The following is an 18,927-nucleotide window of genomic DNA, read 5'->3' as shown; positions in this document are numbered from 1 at the left end:
CGCATTTCCTTTATGCTCTCTCATTCACCGATGTATATATATATATATATATATATATATATATATATATATATATATATATATATATATATATATATATATGATGGCCACTTCAGAGGACATGCATTTATCCGTGCCATATGGGTAACTATAAAATAATGAGAATTTGTTACTGCAGGGCATGTGCTTCAGTACCAACAGCACTACGGATGCACAGAGTTTACAAAAACAGAGAAAATGGACCAAAGTATGCAGCTACTACAGTAGTTAATAATGGTCGAAGAGGAGCGGAATGGATGAAGATGTGAGGGCATTCCCGTGGTGCTGCGGCAGCACAGGCATGCCGGGGTCCCGTGCTTCTTGCTGAATGAAAGATTATGCATTGCCGGGGTTCCGTAGTTCTGCAGCAAGAGGGATGAGGCGTTTTGCCAGAATCCCATGTTGCTGCTGCGGGATGGATTAGATATTGCCAGGGCCCGGTGATGCTACTGCGGTAGGGGTAATGAGTTGTTGCCGGGTCACTTGGCATTGCTGCGGGAAAATGTTAGTGTGCGGTTCATGATTCTTCTGAGGAAAGAATAAGGCACTGCCGGGTCCCATGATCCTGCGCGAGGAGGGTTGTGGCGTTGTCGGCGTTTATTTCTTATTTTTTGTGCAACTGCAGGTGAGCTGGTGTGCTGGGGTACTGTGGTACTGTTCTAGGGGGTAGGAGAAACGGGAATTCCATGCATCTGCTGAAGGCGATCTGGAGTCACGTTGGTGGCATTGTGATGAACACAGAAGTAGGGTGGACTTGAGGCAAGCAACATTTGGATGGCCTCTCAAGTTATATATATATATATATATATATATATATATATATATATATATATATATATATATATATATATATATACACATTTCACAGTTGTAGGAAAAAAATGAGAAGGAAAATTTTGTCAACGCGAGATGTATGATAGCAGAAGACAGTAAGAAGAGATAGCAAAGACTATGGCAACCAAATTAAAAAAGAATTGCTTTACTGCGAAGGTACTGATATATTGATCGAGTTAGTGTCTGATGAAGGAAATCAGTCAAATTGCTTATTACTTAAAGCTCACCTTAAACAATGCTTTTGTATATCAACTACTATACTATGCTATTTGTTTAACCGTTCTCTCTATCGTATTCATTGCATCAGTAGACGATGTGTCAATGGTATCTCCTGCAGTCTGCATATAAATTGCTATTCATATAAGACTATGTCAAGCATTGTGTTGAGTACGATTCTGCACAATCACCTATGGTGGATTTGTATTTTCTGAAGATGGCGAAGTTGATCTAGTGACAGTCACAAAGAATTTAATCCCCCCCCCCCAAAAAAAAAAAAAAAACTGAAGGAATGATTATGATTTGGAACTGACCCCCAAAGTTCCACTAGATATTACTGAAGGGGCTGGCATAAGGTTAATGGGAGTGACCAGGCACGTGTGTTGAACTTTCTTTAAGTTTAAGGGGTTTTGCTATGGGATATTTGCAGACCCCCTAGGCATTAGTATCTTCTTTTGAATTCTTAGATTCCATTGATTGTGATCTTGATGGTGTACCCTTTCTTGTTGAAGCCAGTTGAGCAAGTACAAAATTTACAAAGTATTGTTAACATTTCTTGCTGCTGATTACAACAGTTCATGTGCCGTTAGAATCTTTTCATCCTATGTCAAATAATGAGCTTTTTTGTGGTTTTGATTAATTGTTTTGAAGCAATGAAGAAATTTGATTCCCTTGGATGAATGATGAAAAACTTTAGAATGAGAAAAGTTTAATTTCCATAAATTACCACGCATTCAGTGGATAAGAAAAATTACATATGGATATAATAAGCATGCATTGAAACATCTCTTAATCATATTTTAACTTCTTACAGATACCATCTGCGAGGAAGCTAATGAATAATGTGACACCAGTTCTATCTCTCCTCTGAGATCTCGCAGACACAGGCAAGCCAGCCAAATCACGGTTTATTGAGGACGTGTGAGTTACCTTGGTCCGAGTGAATTGAGCACAACGGTACGACCTTCCAATTAATTACAACGCACGGCCATTGAGTACAAAGCAATTTTTTTGTTTTAATATCTAAGGGTAGTATCGTCGCATGCAAGGGTCGTCCTGTCATGATGAAGAGGCTGGCAATAAGGCAAGTAACATTTGCTACTTTTACAGTGGAGGCTGTGTTGGCTACTTGGTTTTCGGAATTAATTATCAGAGGGACATCGTAATTTTACACACTGGACGTCTAGGAAATATACCAAGATATGATGAAAACTCTGAGAGGGTTATATGCTGCCTATATTATATTCCGGTTCCAGCGTCACTGAAAGATTTACAACGAAAGGTGGACTATTTTGCTAAGCACTTGAAGTATTGAGACAGTGACGTCAATTTCCTAACCTTTAGATTGTCAGCTTTTTGGTAACATTAGACTCAAAGCAATGTGCATATTTGCTTGACTAGGCTATAGCCACGGCTCACCGTCAAAAGGACTATGTGACTATATAACAGAATTTTCTTAAAGATCTAACCCTATTGCTGATCCTACCTTTTAAAGTGCTTTGCTATCATTTCATTTGCTACATAATTGTTTCAATAACACAGCGACATGGAAACTCATCAAGACAGATGTGAAATAGACATTCTTGTTTTTTCGGTGAGAATTTGTGTTGAAGAATTTGTAATACTTAGATCATTGGATCTAAACGGGAAGGTAGTCTAATTTTGTAAGAATCAATATACACAATACACGGAAAGTAGGTTTAGCATTACTTGCTTTATTTGGCGGTTTTTTTTTTTTGAATTCCAATAAGTTTTTACCACAATTTCTGGCATAGATCATCATCATGTATAAAGCAGTAAGCAGTTCACAGCGAGGAAGGGTTAATGGCTTGCCTCGCTGTGACGCCTACGGCAAAAAATTACAATGGGCTATCATAGTGGTTCGATGCCTGCAACCTTCTCTTGGTCTCTAGTCTTCCTTTTGTCTTTTATTTTTAAGTTTATTGATTTTTCTTTCATTAATAATACTAACTTAACATCAACAAACAGCAATGACATGGAAACGCAATGGTCCGCGTGAGGTGCGATACGCAAGATGGTGTTGGGTGTGGATGAACCCAATGAAGCTTTTTATTTTGTCCTCCTAGGCACCGGCCCTCAGCAGACAACAATAAGCACTTATACATATACGCGAAACTTTATTCCACATTTAAAGCAATGAGAGAGCTATAAAGTGATTTCACGCAACTTTTTATAGCCTTTCACATGCTTGAGCGTCACATTATCACGAATTAGGTATTGGAAACTCGTATGTTCACACTATTTCTTGAACAAGGGCGCCTTGGTCGTTGTCTCTGCCTTTAACCTGGTTTTGGATGGCCGACATCCCTTGAAGAGCCTCAGGATTCAGCGGATTGCTTGCTAATACCTTCTGGTAGTGCAGAGAGGCTTGAAGGAAGTTCTTGTCGTCGAAATATTGTCGCCCCTTCGTCAGAAGGGACTCCAGCTCGCTGGTGGAAAGTTTGGGAACTCTCGTCCTGATTCTTTTGTCGCCATGTACATCAGGTTCTGAAATTAAGAGGAATCATCAGTTCTTAACGGAAGCTAACATGATGAGTTTCATATCATCTCATGATACTTGAGTGCAATGCATTTTTTCTATGTCAAAGGCTTCAGTCACGGACAAAAGTCCTCGTCGAAACCAGGCCTTGAAAATAAAAAGGGTTAAAGGGATAAATAATTTGAGAAAAAAATGGTTATAAGTTTTGAAAAAGGGTCAGTCCGGAGATGTTGTCCGAGTCATTTCAGGGGATGTCAAAGATCTTTGAGTGATGTCAGATTCCTAATTAACAGTTTAGTAAAGTGCTTTAAAGAGTCTATCCCATCAACTGTATTCTTCATATACGGTTGCACCTAAGTGCCGAACTGAGAAATGCAGTACAACTTGAATGTAAATCTCTCTCCCGGTACCATACTAAGAGTGATTACGAATAGCAATACACAAATGTCTATCATGCAATCCCTTATCGGAAAAAAGTGATTTTTGTCCTTCACGTAACACGCACTGTTAACAGTTGATATACAAATAATTTCGTTTCTTGATTTCATTTCCCTAGTCTCCTTACAGATTAGTTTATCAAAGCTATATTTAGACATGAAAGTAGTAATTCAAATGCCCGCACAAATGCTGAATTGTCTAGGTGACTGTCGTAAATTAGGAGTCTGAACGAATAGGGAATCACGGATTTTCCACAATAACTACACTTCCTTGACAGGTAATAATGACCACACGATGAATTATGGCGCCTTGCAATTTTCTTCAAAAGCCTTCACTTTGTTTCAAATTTCAACTCAGTTGGTACTGTTACCTACTGGTCTCGATCTTAATTGAAATGGTCTCCATTATACTTGTTTCATACGGACATTACTATGTAAAGTAGGTACAGATACCACGGTTGAGGAAATATAGCCCATGAAAAACCAAAATTTTGTTAAGAAAAGCGATAAGAAAAGTGCACAGACTGCTTGCCATTGCATGAAACATCAGAAGTGACTCAGCAACTGTCGTATCTTGTTCACACTAATGTAAGCATCCTAGATAAAATCGAGGTTATAGATTTATAGATTCCTAAGATGAACAGGAAGGTGCTGTAATAACCAAGAAATGTTAATTAAGTCCAATACTTTGATCTAAAACGATGTAATGCAAGTTTATCTCAGTCTTTGAGTTGACAAGTGATGGGAAATTTTTTCATTTCTGTGGAGAGGATACAGTTCCAACTACCTGTTAAAGGATTCTGAAATGCAAATATTTTGCGTTCGCAGTTTGATACATTGGAAGAAGAACCCAAATTGCTAAGGCCTCCTGCCCGAAGCAGTTGACTAAAGCTAAAGAGGATATCCATACGGGAGGCGCATCTTGCCAAACTGAAGAGTATAAAAAAAAAAAAAAGATGTAAGAAGATTCCATTACTGAAATTTTATAAACACAGCTTCTGCTTATAAATCCTGTTACCGAGAAGGCCAGGGGAGTTTAAGGCTCAGGATAAGATCACTGATTATAGATAGTTCCGTTACAAGACTAACCTGTTCGGCTGGAGCCTCTAACAGGCGGAAGTGGAGCCCGGATGACCTTAACCCTAGTCAGCTCGGTCTCTTGATCCTTAACTTGTGCTGTCCAGTTCGCTAGCTCCGCCTCCAGAGACGCCAACCTGGCCGAGGAACACAATGTTGCTTTGACTTAATATAGCGAAGAAGTAAAATCCGTGCACAAATGTGTTAAGACGGCGGGTAAAGGTACTTAAACAAGGAGTTAATTGTTGTATCCACATCATTAAGCTACTTTATGATACTAATAGTTTGAAGTGATCATTTGTATTGTTTCAAGAGAAGTGGGCGTGAGACTCACTGGTGTGGCGGGAGGTCGTGTGGGCGAGTGGGCTCGCGGGCGGTCAACAGGACGCGGCTCTGCGGGTGGACCTGCGCAAGGCGCTCCTCCGTGTACCTGGGTGCAGGGCACAGGTTATGGCAGTAGGTCACAGGTCAGCTGGATAAGACTTTCACCGAGTCACACGCTTACTCAGAGATTCACAGCAGATTTACTCAGCTTCCTCAACGACAGTTACGACACAGGCACACTCGATAATAATAATAATAATAATAATAATAATAATAATAAAATAATAATAATTCATCATGGTTATTATTTCATAACATATTATTATCATAATTATCATTATTATTATTATTATTATTATTATTGTTATTATTATTATTATTATTATTATTATTATTATTATTATTATAACATGCCAGATCAATTCTGGAGGACTTTCAACCGTTGAGTACGTTTAGGCCTGGCCCTCATGCCTAAGATTCCGTCGTGCTCAAGGATCTTATCCCTACGACACACGAATGAGATTTCTGAATACCGCTTAGTACCTGAGTAGGTGAGGATAGGAGCCCTCCTGGTTCGAGCGGAGAACGCGGATGATATTCTCCAGAGTGCGGATGTCCTCACAGCTCCTCACGAAGGAATAGTCCAGCTGCTCCACCTGTGTGACCAAGAGCACCTTCGTCAATACTGTCTTCTTAGAGAGAAAAAAAATCCTTCCTTCCTCCGTTGCTATTTAGAAAGTAATGATACAGAAGGGGATTTCCAGCCCACTGCTCCCGCCTCTTTTCGTCGTCTTTTACGACTATCCCTTAGGACTGTCTACATATATACAGAAGTACTGTTCCGTACTACAAGAGTGAGCATCCAGAAATTTGGCAACGAAAACTGAAGGCAGGAGTCAGGAATTTAGTCTTTCCGACCACTTTTGAGGTCTTTTTGAGGACAATTCTCCTGAAGACGACGTTGTCGATCGACATTTGATAAGTAATACTTTCACTTTTCGTTGCCACATCTTACCTATCTGTCACTCTAGAGAAAACCTGCCCAGATACCATTAAGTAAACCCACAGCGTGTCGGAAGCAGAGGTGATGGTGCCTCATTTGCATATCAACAAAGGCGTCGCACATCCCCCTCGCCATCCCCCCCCCCCCCCCACACACATGGCCGCAAGTGAGTGTCACTTCAGGAAGTCCACAGTAGTTAAATCAAACATCGCTCCTGTTTTTCCCCATACTCGTTTTCTCTCGTTTATTATGTAATGTTTATGGAAATACCCGTAGCACGTGTGTACGAGCGTCAGCATCGAGGCCAGATACAAACTCTTGTTGCCTTTGACAGAATATCACTGCACAGGATTTCATTCGTGGAAAACCAAACTAGTAGTGCAGTGTTAATGAAGCAACGCTTAAACGATTGGATGACATAATACGGAAGAAACATATAGCTCGAGGGAGAGGCCGCACTCTACCAAGAAAGTAGTCATTTTCAAGGACGTTTTCTGAGAGAAGCATCATAGACATTCACTTGTCTCTTAGTAACAGTAAATACAAGGAAATAAAAACCCATGCAAGGGTTTTCTGTGTCTCTGGGAAAAAAAAAACAATACGTTGTTTAAGAACATAAGAATAAAGGAGAAAGGAACAGAATGGTGTTATAAGAACACGAGAGTTTAATTAGAAACGAGAAAAAAAAAAGACGATCAAAATACAGCATAGTTACATACGACACAGAATGTACACCAAGGTAGATGCAAAGTGAGAGAAGCAGTGTGTCTTTGCTTATAAAATCTAGTGATCCATCAACATGGCGGTCGGGAGGGATTAAAAGTCGTTTAAGTACAATCGTTTGAAAGAGTCATGACCTACCATTAGAACAGCACTACCTCATAAAATGTTGACGCCGTAGGGCGTCTACTCACCGAAAGGTTGTAGCGTTGTAGCAGAAGTAATCCATCGGGCAGGGCCATCTTCCATCTGGTTAGGTAGAGGTCTATGGGTGAGTCCTTGACAAGGAATTACTTTAAATTGTTTCAGTGGATATATGAGCAGCTGCGTGGGTCTGTCAGTCACGGCTGCTTGTGAGAGGTAATGCTGCTGAGGATTTCATTCTTGGAAGCTAGCGTACCAGAGCTTGTCTACAATTAGCCTCGAATGTGGATTTTGGTTTTATTTATGTCTGACGTCACCAGTCTTACCAGAGGTGGCTCTGTCGGTCAGGTGGAGGTGCTTACTCTGTCTTCTCCTTGGTACCGTCCGCCTGAGATAAGCACTGGGGCTCGAGATGGTCTGGGTACTGGTCTTCGGGCTGGTCTAGGCACTGGTCTTCGAAGTGACCCAAGGTCTGGTTTTCCGGCTGGTCTGGGAGCAGGTGGTCTGGCTGAGGCTCGGGCGTGACTCGCAAGACCTTGCGCAAAACCCACGTCACCACCACCGACCCGTACACAAGGATAATGGGGATAAACACGATCCACCCGGGCATAATGTTCACCTGAAGGAAGGAGAAAAAACAAATTGAGAAACAGAAATAGACATAAAAACGGGTATTAGACAAATTACTGATCATTCTAAGCGCAATAATGACAGGTACTTCGGTCGATATATAACCGACGCATTAAACCCTCTACCCGTCTTGTTCAGGTTTTCACCGAAACAATTTGTCTGTTTCTAGTTGCCGGGGAAAAGAACCTAAACAAAGATTACTTTGAAACTGACGGAAGCAAAGTGTTGATCTATGTATGCGTTAATTTTCTGCAGTCGGTGAGGTTGTATATGAAGAACCACAGTCACAATGTCCGAAATTACTTTTTGCAGTACGATTTCAAAGACTCACTGGAGGAACTATCCATCTTCCACACTTTGGTCCAGTTATGTCATTCCTAACGGGTCATGTGCGTCTGTTCGTCACTCCAGAACCAAAGACCTCCCTACCTTCAACTCGACGGTATGACTCTTGCGTACTGACGGCCTGGCCTATGACCTGATCGGCAAAGGTCATTTCAAAGGCGTCAGGTGAACTCTAACCTGCTTGTGTTGAACGTGGCGGTGGACGGAACCGTGGGCGTGTCTGGAGTTTGTTTCGCTCCGGTAGAGGCCCTTGGCCTGGTGGTCACCGTCGTCGCCTCCTGCAGAACCCATCATAGAATATAATGTTCACCTAAAGGTTTTGGCTCAGGACCTGTAAACCTACAGGGCACATACTACATGCTTCATTTAAATTTCATCGAGAAAAATACATATTTTGTATAATACTACTGGTTTATGGTACTGCTCTAATTATGGCCGTCTCACATGTAAATAAATGAGTAAAGAAAAAGAGTGAAATTAATTCGAGCTCCGAAAGTAACAGGATCACGAATGAAGCTGCGATTACCCATGACATCCGTTGGATTTTGCAAGGATCACATTGTACAAATTTATCTTGCCTGATGTTGGTCAGTATGTTTACACCAGCATGGGTAATACGTGTGTGTGTGTACTATTTCTATTTTATGGGGAGAAAGTTTTACACTCGTTGCCTAATGTTTGGATGAGTGCGCCTTATGTTTGTTTACCATCATATCCTCTACCAGGAGGTGCTTACCAAAGAAAACGAAGCCTTCATACGGCACTTTATGAGTGACTAAGTTAAAAGCAAGCACCAATGCACATCTTCACCTACATACGTCTATCCTTCAATGCTTAGAAAAAAGTATTTCAAGTGCTCCTCTAGAGATCAGTGATGTTACCACTACCCTTCTTCGTACACGTAAACGATGTCCCAGATGAAATAGGTTCATGTCTAAGTATGCTGATGATGCCAAAATTTTGAAGTGCGTAATAATTGTGACTGCAGAATACTATAAAGGAACCTAGACAAGAACAAACAGTGGTCGAAGAAATGGCTTGTGATCTTTGAACTTGGAAAATGTAAAGTCGCAAAGATCAATTGCTCAAAATGACTGGGCGATGAGAAGTACTGTATCGAGATAAACAGGTACGAGGATCTTAGAGGTGTCGACGTCGAGCCAAACTTGTTACCAGCGCAATAAGCAAGAGGGACCGTGATGGAAGCAAACTAAATTTTACTTAGTTTCAAATTTGCATTTAGGTTTTTGGGTCTATGAGATGTTTAGGAAAATGTTTCTATTCTGAAGTATGTTACAAATGGCAGATCATCTCACGAAATGCATACGAAGTCACTGGAAAGGGTATGAAGGACTGCAGCAATACTGGTGAAAAAAAGTGAAAAATGATGAACCACCAGGGTGGGAGGTGGGGGGGGGGGGTGAAGAAGGGCTGTGATGACGTTAGAATAGAACAGTTCTTCGACGGTTGGAAGAGAGTCCAGGATGAGATACCACACCTGGAACCTAGGAGGGAGGAGTAAGGGAACAATCCCTCAGCAACAGAGGCGTTGGCTCGTAGAACAGGCAAAGCGAAGAAGTAGATGCAGTTACCATTGAAAATATATGACATAAAGACAGGGATTAGTAGTGGGTGACCCATCAAGTGTAAAGCTCCCTCCCCGTCTGCACAGACATCTAATAACACGTCGTCACCACTGCAGCCATTTCTCACAACTGAGAATTTAACATTGAAAGTAAGCGATTCGATCCACCAGGTGTAGAAATGTACGGCACTCTGATACAAGTTCATTCATTACGGCAAGATGTATTTTGCTCTCTTATGAGGCTTCATTTATCAAGGAAACTTCATGCTATCACCTTTGAATCGAAATCGATCAATCAGTTTTCCTGCAGATACCTAAGTAATGAGGACGATGATAATAATAGAAATTATTTTCATCAGTTCTTTTTTGCAATGTTTTGGCAACTTCTGTGAACAGTAAGTATTGATTGGACGTTCAGAATGCAGCGTTATGTGATCTGTAGCACAAACACTTGGCTACTCTCAGATATGTTCAGTTTTGTAATAGTCGACTAAATCTAAGTAAATACTTTTTATGGATATTGATTTTCTTTTCTTTACATTCAGCATAACTTATGTATTGCGTTATGTGGCATCATTGTTTATCTTATGAAATGCAGCCTTCTCGTAATCTCAAAAGTTGAGAATTGAGAAAGACTGATAAGTTGGCTTAGAATTTTACAGAAACGATCCCCAATTCGTTAAGATGAAGGTAGCACGAGTTTTATTATTTTATGCACTACAAACTCCGACCTTGGCGTGTCTTCAGAGGGGACCCGATAAATACTAGGAAGAAATCAGCATATCTAAAGTACTGAGTATCTCACCTGTTTCAATGGAAGATGAAATGAGTTTCAAGGAGTGAGCGAACCGAAAGCAATGAGACACACAAGTGCTATGTCGTCTCGCGCGGGACCCTAAAGGCACAGTGACGACATCCAAACGTGTCGATCTGGTCTTGGCTTCCACTTAAATATGCGAATTTGAGATTCCCATAATGCACTTACATAATAAGTCCAATTATTCTATATTATCATTATTATTCTCAAAGATAAGCTGATCATCAGATACACAATCAACATGCTAGGATAGAAAATATTGTGTAATAGAGAGTAGCTATTGAACGTATGTTTACAAGTTACCATGGGAACAGGCACAAAGGTACGGCAATACTCTCGCAATATATATCTAAGGCAGACTTGCTTCTTGGTCTTCTGTCATCATACGTTCTTAATTGTAATGAAAGTATTCATTGTTCACTGTCGCTCGTTCCACTGCAGTTTATACCAACCACTCTTCACATCGCGCATGTTGATTGTACCAATGCTGACTATACAACTGTCGATTGTACCACTGCTGACTGTACAACTGTTGATCTTACCACTGCCGACAGTACGACCGCTGATTGGAGAGGTATGTGTATTCATGATGACCTCTCCTCCATTCCTTTAACTTCATCGATATTTTTGGTCATTCTATCAACTAAGGAATGCAGATTGTCATAAGTTATGATGTGTAGTTATCTAGCATTAGGTAACTTCTAAGATCTTGAAGTCTGCGCTTTTTTGTAAGAGAAATTAACATTATATATCAGTCTTTCTTTGAAACGTCTTATACTAAGCGACTAAATAAGCTTTGTTCCTCTCCTTTGCACTCGTTCCTTTTTTTTCTGTTTCTGGTTGAGTCTGGTGACTAAAACTGAACACTGTATTCCAAATGAAGTCTGGCTGGGGCGATGTACGGAATAACCTTACACCCTTGGTTAGCACAGTGACTGAATGATGTCCTGCTCTCTTGTTTACCACAAGGACGGCGGACAGTTACCTGAAATCTTTGGTTACCACATGGAAGTGTTTGCTTTACCGTACACCCTTGGTTACCAAAAGGACCGATAAGATTCACCCTACACTCTTGGTTACCATAAAGATGGGGTAAACCTTACCCTGGGCCTTCAACCCAGGTTACCAGGACTTGTAAAGATCACTCTACACCTTTGGTTATACATAAGGAAGGGTAAAGGTTACCCTACACCCTTGCTTACCTCAAGAACGGGTAAGAGTCACTCTACACTCTTGGTTACCACAGAGGTTGGGTAAGCATTACCCAGGACCCACACCCTTAGTTACCACAAGGACGGATAAGCCTTAACCAATACACTTGGTTAACACAAGGACGTAGAGGGTTATACGACAACTGAGATTAGCTGGAGGTAAGGTAGGAAGGGCAAACCTGCTGTATTTGGGGACCCGGTGGATGAAGTGTCGGGTTGGGGGTGGGGGTGAGTCATAAGGTGGTTTGTGGGGGCAGGAGGGAGGAACGAAACTGGTTGAATGACAAGATAACGGTGAGAGGCGGCCCTCATCTATACCAACACAATGTCGTATGGCATTTGTTTGTATAACAATAACGAACACAAATCACCAGTTGGACGATTTTTTAAAATTTTTTTTTGTTTACGTTGTAGCTAGTTTACGGTTAACCAGCGTTTCAAAAACTTAACGAATCCTGAAGCATACAGAAAATGATACGAAGGGACCCATTACCTTATTTACACTATGTATATATATATATATATATATATATATATATATATATATATATATATATATATATATATATATATATATATATTATCCCTGGGGATAGGGGAGAAAGAATACTTCCCACGTATTCCCTGCGTGTCGTAGAAGGCGACTAAAAGGGGAGGGAGCAGGGGGCTGGAAATCCTCCCCTCCTATTTTTTTTTTTTTTTGATTTTCCAAAAGAAGGAACAGAAAAGGGGGCCAGGTGAGGATATTCCCTCAAAGGCCCAGTTCTCTGTTCTTAACGCTACCTCGCTAACGCGGGAAATGGCGAATAGTTTGAAAGAGGAAAGATTGACCAAGAGGATATATGTGTCGGAGGTGGAGGGAACGAGGAGAAGTGGGAGACCAAATTGGAGGTGGAAAGATGGAGTGAAAAAGATTTTGTGTGATCGGGGCCTGAACATGCAGGAGGGTGAAAGGAGGGCAAGGAATAGAGTGAATTGGATCGATGTGGTATACCGGGGTTGACGTGCTGTCAGTGGATTGAATCAGGGCATGTGAAGTGTCTGGGGTAAACCATGGAAAGCTGTGTAGGTATGTATATTTGCGTGTGTGGACGTATGTATATACATGTGTATGGGGGTGGGTTGGCCCATTTCTTTCGTCTGTTTCCTTGCGCTACCTCGCAAACGCGGGAGACAGCGACAAAGCAAATATATATATATATATATATATATATATATATATATATATATATATATATATATATATGTATATATATATATATATATATATATATATATATATATATATATATATATATATATATATATATATATATATATAACATTTGTCATACACATTACAACCTTGTAACGGGCCAACAGAAATGTAGGTACATCCACAATACAGTTAGGCATTAGCTCATATGATATGCCACACGCATATTCAACAGCCAACACCAGTGTTACTTTCTTAGGACACTTCACCCGCAGTGTCGCATGTGTAGTGTTAGTGAGGTGAGAGGGTAGACAAGAATGTTGGTTGAAAAATAGTAAAAATCCTTTTTACCATTAAGCTTAAAATGAATGCAAACGTTGAAATTATTTAGTAATACCCCCTCCCCCTCCCCCCAAATTACAGAGAGGCAAGCTATGAGAAAATGAGGCATCTAATTAGCAACAGTAATTGTACATTATGAAAGCAAAATAGAGAGATGATCAGAAGCCCTGTAAACTCAAAATTAGTCTGGATGACTAAGAAAATAGAATTATTTCATTAGTGGGAAAAACTACAATTAGAAATGTTAGTTAATGGCCCAGGGTCAAGCGAATGGGTTTGAATTCTGGTTGCTGCAGTCGGTCCGCTGTCAACCTAGCAGTTCATCTTTCCCTTGCTTTTGGTCGATAAAATGGGTACCTTCTGCTCGTTCCACCCATTAATGTCCCTGCAACATTATTGCGTTTTGAAAACAAAAGTCCATGACCAAGGACACTGTACATTTTCCAAGCTCACTGCAACTATAGATTACTGTCTGTGAATTTTCAGCTTTCTGGAGCACGTTAACTCTGTCCGTGGAAAGATTTCCTCTCGGAAGAGGGTATAGTATGAGGTAAAATGAGATTAGGATTTTTTTTAATTGTTAATACTGTAACGATGTAGTTTTTGCTACTTGGAAGATGTTCACTGAGAGCATATGCTGTGTGTCGTTTTTCATAATGGAAAATTAAACTAAGTCCATCCTCCACATATTGGTGATATGTCACTCCTCTTCCTACAAAAATAAATTCAACCTTTCTGTCGTATCCTGTAACACACTGGCTCACCTTGGGAAAAGAAATTTGAGCAGGTTCCTCCTTGTCAGACCAACATTGTTGTGGCTGAGAAATGACAAGCTGCGTGCATCTGCTCAAAAGAGTTTTCACACAAGTAATCGACTTGTAACAATAAATGACAAGTAGAATCACTCACTGGCAAGACAGGGCAACAAGTATTCGTACAGAGCATTAGGTTTATAAACCCTCCGGAATATAAATAAAAATCTTTTTCAGTGGGAGATTAGGAAATGTTATGCAAACATCAAAAATTCTGAAAAATCCTCCTCGTGGAAAACTATGAATTCCAAATGGGGTCCAATATAGCAGCCATAAAGCGGTTTCTTTTATTTCTAATACTGCATCTATAAAACATAATCTTACCTTTTTATCTAAACGTCCATATATATATATATATATATATATATATATATATATATATATATATATATATATATATATATATATATATATATATATGATTAATAACAACGCGCCTTTGCAGAGATGAGTGAACACACTTTCGTTAGACTGTACATTTAGTCATGGGATAAACAGGCAAACACACACAAGTGTTTATATGCAGCACCTCCTTGGTGCCTAGGTCTTAAAAAGACATTCTCTCACCAGAACCCGACGAAAAGTGTTTATGGTCTTTGGGAAGCTGAAGATTCGAGCACGAATCCAAACTCCGATTCATCTCGAGATGAATTCCGCGGTTCAGTCCGAGGTATCAAAGAGTGAAATGTCTGAATGCCATGCCCTTCACTTTAAACTCTATATTCTCCTCCTCACAAAGTGTACATATACAAGGTGGACATCGTCATGATATATGGTTAACGTACACGTCCGGACAGATATTTAACGAAAATGATTTTTTGGTCTTAGAAGGCACTAATACCTATTAACTTGGTACACCCCTCAAACTCATATTGATCCTCTCAATGGTGGTGAGCAGTGTTCCAAACACCTTGTCAATCATCCCGTGTATGGTCTTTACTTACCGTATTAAAGCATAAAGTTGCAAAAGTATCATAAGAAACAAGCAATGAGAAAATCTACAGCAAATTAACCTTCGCATGTTGAAGAAGGGCGTTGAGACGAAGTGACGTTATTGAATTGTTCCAGGCTGGATACGCAAGGTTGCTGCCGCTGCATGTTCCATGTGGAAAGAAACGTCTGCCAGACGTAGGACGTACAGCCTGCGCTAGAAATAACTTGCTTAACAGCTGTTTTACAACTGCCTGAATAATTTAGAAGTTTTATAAATAGTTTTCTTCTTACTGATAGATATCGTGGTAATTCATGTGATATCCAGGTGCGGTTTAGGCGTTAAATTCATCATAGGCACTGAGCATTTCCCGAAACTTCCCCTTGTAGATTATATCCGTCAATAATTGCCAGGAAGGAATATATACTGAAAGTCTCGACTCCCATATTTGACACTTCATCTCCCAGTGACATCATACTAGTTGTGTTCACGACATCTGCAGGGGCTGCCTGGATGTTCGATTTCGTCGCTAGGAGCTTCTAGTTTGGCTATAGTTCGCTGTTATTTCATGCGATTACGTAAGGTTGGTGATAACCTCCAGACTTGGTGGGGAATCGTCCACGCTCCGGTGCGCTCGAACGTTTCCTTTAAGTTTGCTGCCTTCTTCACCCATTATTCCGAGTGAATATATTATTACTAAAATTATCATAACTGTCCCTGGACCAGTTTCCATAGAAGAGTCCCAGTATTAACCCCATAACCTTCCAGAGGCTCCTACAGCCCGAGGCTGCGCTACTTCCGGTAGCAGGGAAATGTAGATTCCTTTGGAGTGAGTTCCTTGACGAGACTCTACTCCCAATGATACAGCCTTGCGGAGCCCGGCAACACTAAGCCTTTCTTCGTATGTTTCCTGGCGGCACCTCGCCAACGCGGAAAACGACGATCAAGTAAGATGATATATATATATATATATATATATATATATATATATATATATATATATATATATATATATATATATATATGATGTGTATGTGTGTGTGTGTGTGTGTGTGTGTGTGTGTGTGTGTGTGTTACCGGACTCCGTAAGCCTGCATGAGGTTACACCTCCAGGTTCAGGGGTCCAAGACAACGTCATAGGGACTACTATATAGACCTTGAAACGTACCCATCATCACCCTCAAAGACACTAACCTTTCCACAAGCTCCTTAATGCACAGAAGTTGATGTTATTTCAGAAAACAAATTTCAATCTGATCACATTTATCCCTTTGTGGTCATATGTATCATGAAAAGTTGACCCTCCTTGAAATTAATTTTTTTCCCTCTTAATACATGATGAATTTGGAGAGAAAAACATATTTATCATTGAAAAAAAATCATATGCAGTTTCCTAGAAAAAAAAAGTTCATTGTTCGTTTGCTGACGCGAACTTCTCGACCTGGGGTTAAAAAAGCGAGGCCGGAGCAGCTGTTCACCTTAAACGCGGGCCAAGCAAGCGATTGGCCAGGGTGATTTAGCACCTGAGTATATATCGGGTGGCCTTGATTCACCCTTACGGCTTACTTACAGTAAAGGAGGAAACTTTCAAGTATTTTCTAGCCTAATTTATACACATTTATAATCAAGGCAAGATGCAAAATAAACGAAATTCTGAGTGGGAAAAAAAATAGATTCAGCAGGTTGGAGATAAGAGCCTGCGTCTCATGTTTTGGACGACATAACTTTGGTATTTCAAATTTAAGTTGGTACTTAAAGTATTTAACGATCAACAACTCTCCAATACTATATTAACTGTGCATTTACGTGATAGTTATAATGATAATTCAGGAAAATGATCTATGTTAAGGTTATCAAACGAACCATCAGATCCTGTTAAAGTCTAAGATAGAATATTTGATTCGCGTCACCTGTTTCAATGCTGGTATTCCTGTATTCTTGCCTCAAGCTACTCTAGCCGAGAGGGTGAATAGCAATCCACATGAACACTTTCATCACTCACCATCCCGGTTAACACTATCATCACCATAACCACCACCTTGTCTGTCATCACAAGTATCATTACCACCATTCTCAGTATTGCTATCCTCCCTCACACTAGGCACCACACCCCGATGTCCGGTGATATGGCGTAACAAGGGCACACTGCAACACGGGCCACACTGAGCCATGGCTGCCCTAATAAGAGGACCCAGAATATGACATAAACCTCACCGTTACTCGGGCTGTGCCATGACCTAGTCCGCTTGTACCCTCACAGGTTCACCTATCATCCACTTCACCACACCCACCCGTTACAGCTTCCTGTACCTAAGTTAACTCACATGTCTAACAGTCTCATCATTTACTGCAACTGTCTTTCTTTTTTTTATTAACATAGCTAAAACACTGTGTCGACGGTACTGACTCGCATACAATTCCAGTCGCCTCTTACCTAACAGGCATGGCCAGACAACACTACCCCCCCTCAACCCCCACTCCCTCCGACCGGCTCTGTCTCTGTTCTCGGAAAAACAGTAACCGTCAACCATTTCACCCAAAGTTCATTTGGGCTTAATGTCGCATTTTCGTCTCCCCTTGCATCCACAGAGGTATACAGCGACATGTAATCACGTAGTTCGACGAGTCTGTTTACTCATTTACTCAAGCTGGACAGACACAACCATGCTAGGCAGCGAGAGGACCCGTCCTAGATCTATCTAGATTCTAGACAAATTAAGTAACGTACGTGTATCGCCTGGCTTCTAGCAGCAGCACCTTGGTGACACGGTGTGTGTGTGTGTGTGTGTGGAGGCTCTACCACAGAGGGAACAAGTCGGAAAAGCTTTAATGAGTGTTACGTGCCCTGGCCTGACCGATTCAGAATTACCGAAATTGAAATCCCGGAAGTGTCATTGGTGATGACACAATAGCATAGCCCGCACACTAACATGAGAGTGTCAGAGGAAGTGGTTAATGGGAACAGAGAAATATTAAACCCGCATTGCAAATGGCTCACCATAATAACGCGGATGAGATTTGAATGAAATCACTGAAAATTATAAAAATCTAATTGAGATTATTTCAAATTGGCTAACTAGTGAAGTTCTCACTCTCCGTTTTTTTTTTCTTTTAAGCAATAGAACCGTAATTGTTATGCACGGGTAAATCGTAGCCCGTATTACAAAGGTTTGTGCAACATTTTCGTCTTATTAATCAAAATAACACCCTAAATCCTCTTCGACTGTGTTAAAATCTTATGCTTGGATGGAAAGGGACAGACAGACAAGATGGAAGTGAAAGGACTCATGAATTTTGAATCAACAGCTGTACCCAATAAGTTAAGGAAAAAGTATGATATTGTTTGAAACAGTGTCTGTCATCAACGAGGCACAGTCCGTTGCATGCTTCAAACATAAAATTTGTAGTAAACAGATATATTTGTACACGTTGGTTTATCAAATGACTGAATAACTTGAATTTATGAAGTTGAAATGCGTTATATATATGTCAACTCAAAGTGCAACGACTGTCTATGAGATAATGGGTTGGTCATATGATATTAACGGCTGTTGATTGATTGGATTATAAGGACATTGTTAATTTATAAACGTCAGTCGAAAAATCTGAAATACATTCAGGTATACAAGATTATACGTTTAGTCCTACTGCGCATTAACAAGTTGCAGAGTAAATATAGAAACAAGTGGCACAACCACTTCACGTGCCAAGTCATTAATCGCCAGGTAATATCCATACAGATGTCGCCAAACAAGAAATGTAAGT

At 40.4% G+C, this 18,927-nt stretch overlaps 1 protein-coding gene across 3 annotated transcripts; it reads right to left on the bottom strand.

The window, feature by feature from the left end:
* Positions 1-1,781: 1,781 nt before the first annotated feature.
* LOC139753064 (sperm-associated antigen 1-like) lies at positions 1,782-10,776 on the bottom strand. Of its 3 annotated transcripts, none has more exons than XM_071669160.1 (7): positions 10,660-10,776; positions 8,354-8,547; positions 7,345-7,913; positions 5,971-6,083; positions 5,438-5,533; positions 5,116-5,240; positions 1,782-3,597 (listed from the first exon to the last, which is right to left on the bottom strand). In XM_071669160.1, the coding sequence occupies exons 3-7, from the start codon at positions 7,390-7,392 to the stop codon at positions 3,344-3,346; spliced, it is 636 nt and encodes a 211-aa protein (XP_071525261.1). In that variant the 5' UTR covers positions 7,393-7,913; positions 8,354-8,547; positions 10,660-10,776; the 3' UTR covers positions 1,782-3,343. The 3 variants fall into 3 exon arrangements, with proteins under 3 accessions (XP_071525261.1, XP_071525260.1, XP_071525263.1); XM_071669159.1 differs by having other exon boundaries at positions 8,447-8,547; XM_071669162.1 differs by lacking the exon at positions 8,354-8,547 and having other exon boundaries at positions 10,660-10,740.
* Between the last annotated feature and the right edge of the window lie 8,151 nt (positions 10,777-18,927).

The sequence above is a fragment of the Panulirus ornatus genome, chromosome 14 (assembly GCF_036320965.1).
Source record: "Panulirus ornatus isolate Po-2019 chromosome 14, ASM3632096v1, whole genome shotgun sequence".
Classification (NCBI taxonomy): domain Eukaryota; kingdom Metazoa; phylum Arthropoda; class Malacostraca; order Decapoda; family Palinuridae; genus Panulirus; species Panulirus ornatus.
Note: the sequence above shows the minus strand (reverse complement) of the source record. Positions and strands in the feature narration are given on the sequence as shown.

What these genes read in the sequence shown, in the direction of transcription:
- LOC139753064 (XM_071669160.1), bottom strand. Translation starts at nt 7,392, where the DNA reads ATGGCCCTGCCCGATGGATTACTTCTGCTACAACGCTACAACCTTTCG. An exon ending in TACAACGCTACAACCTTTCG is followed by an intron (nt 6,084 to 7,344) that starts GTGAGTAGACGC and finishes TTGGTCACACAG; the next exon opens with GTGGAGCAGCTGGACTATTC. An exon ending in TAGAGGCTCCAGCCGAACAG is followed by an intron (nt 3,598 to 5,115) that starts GTTAGTCTTGTA and finishes TCTTAATTTCAG; the next exon opens with AACCTGATGTACATGGCGAC.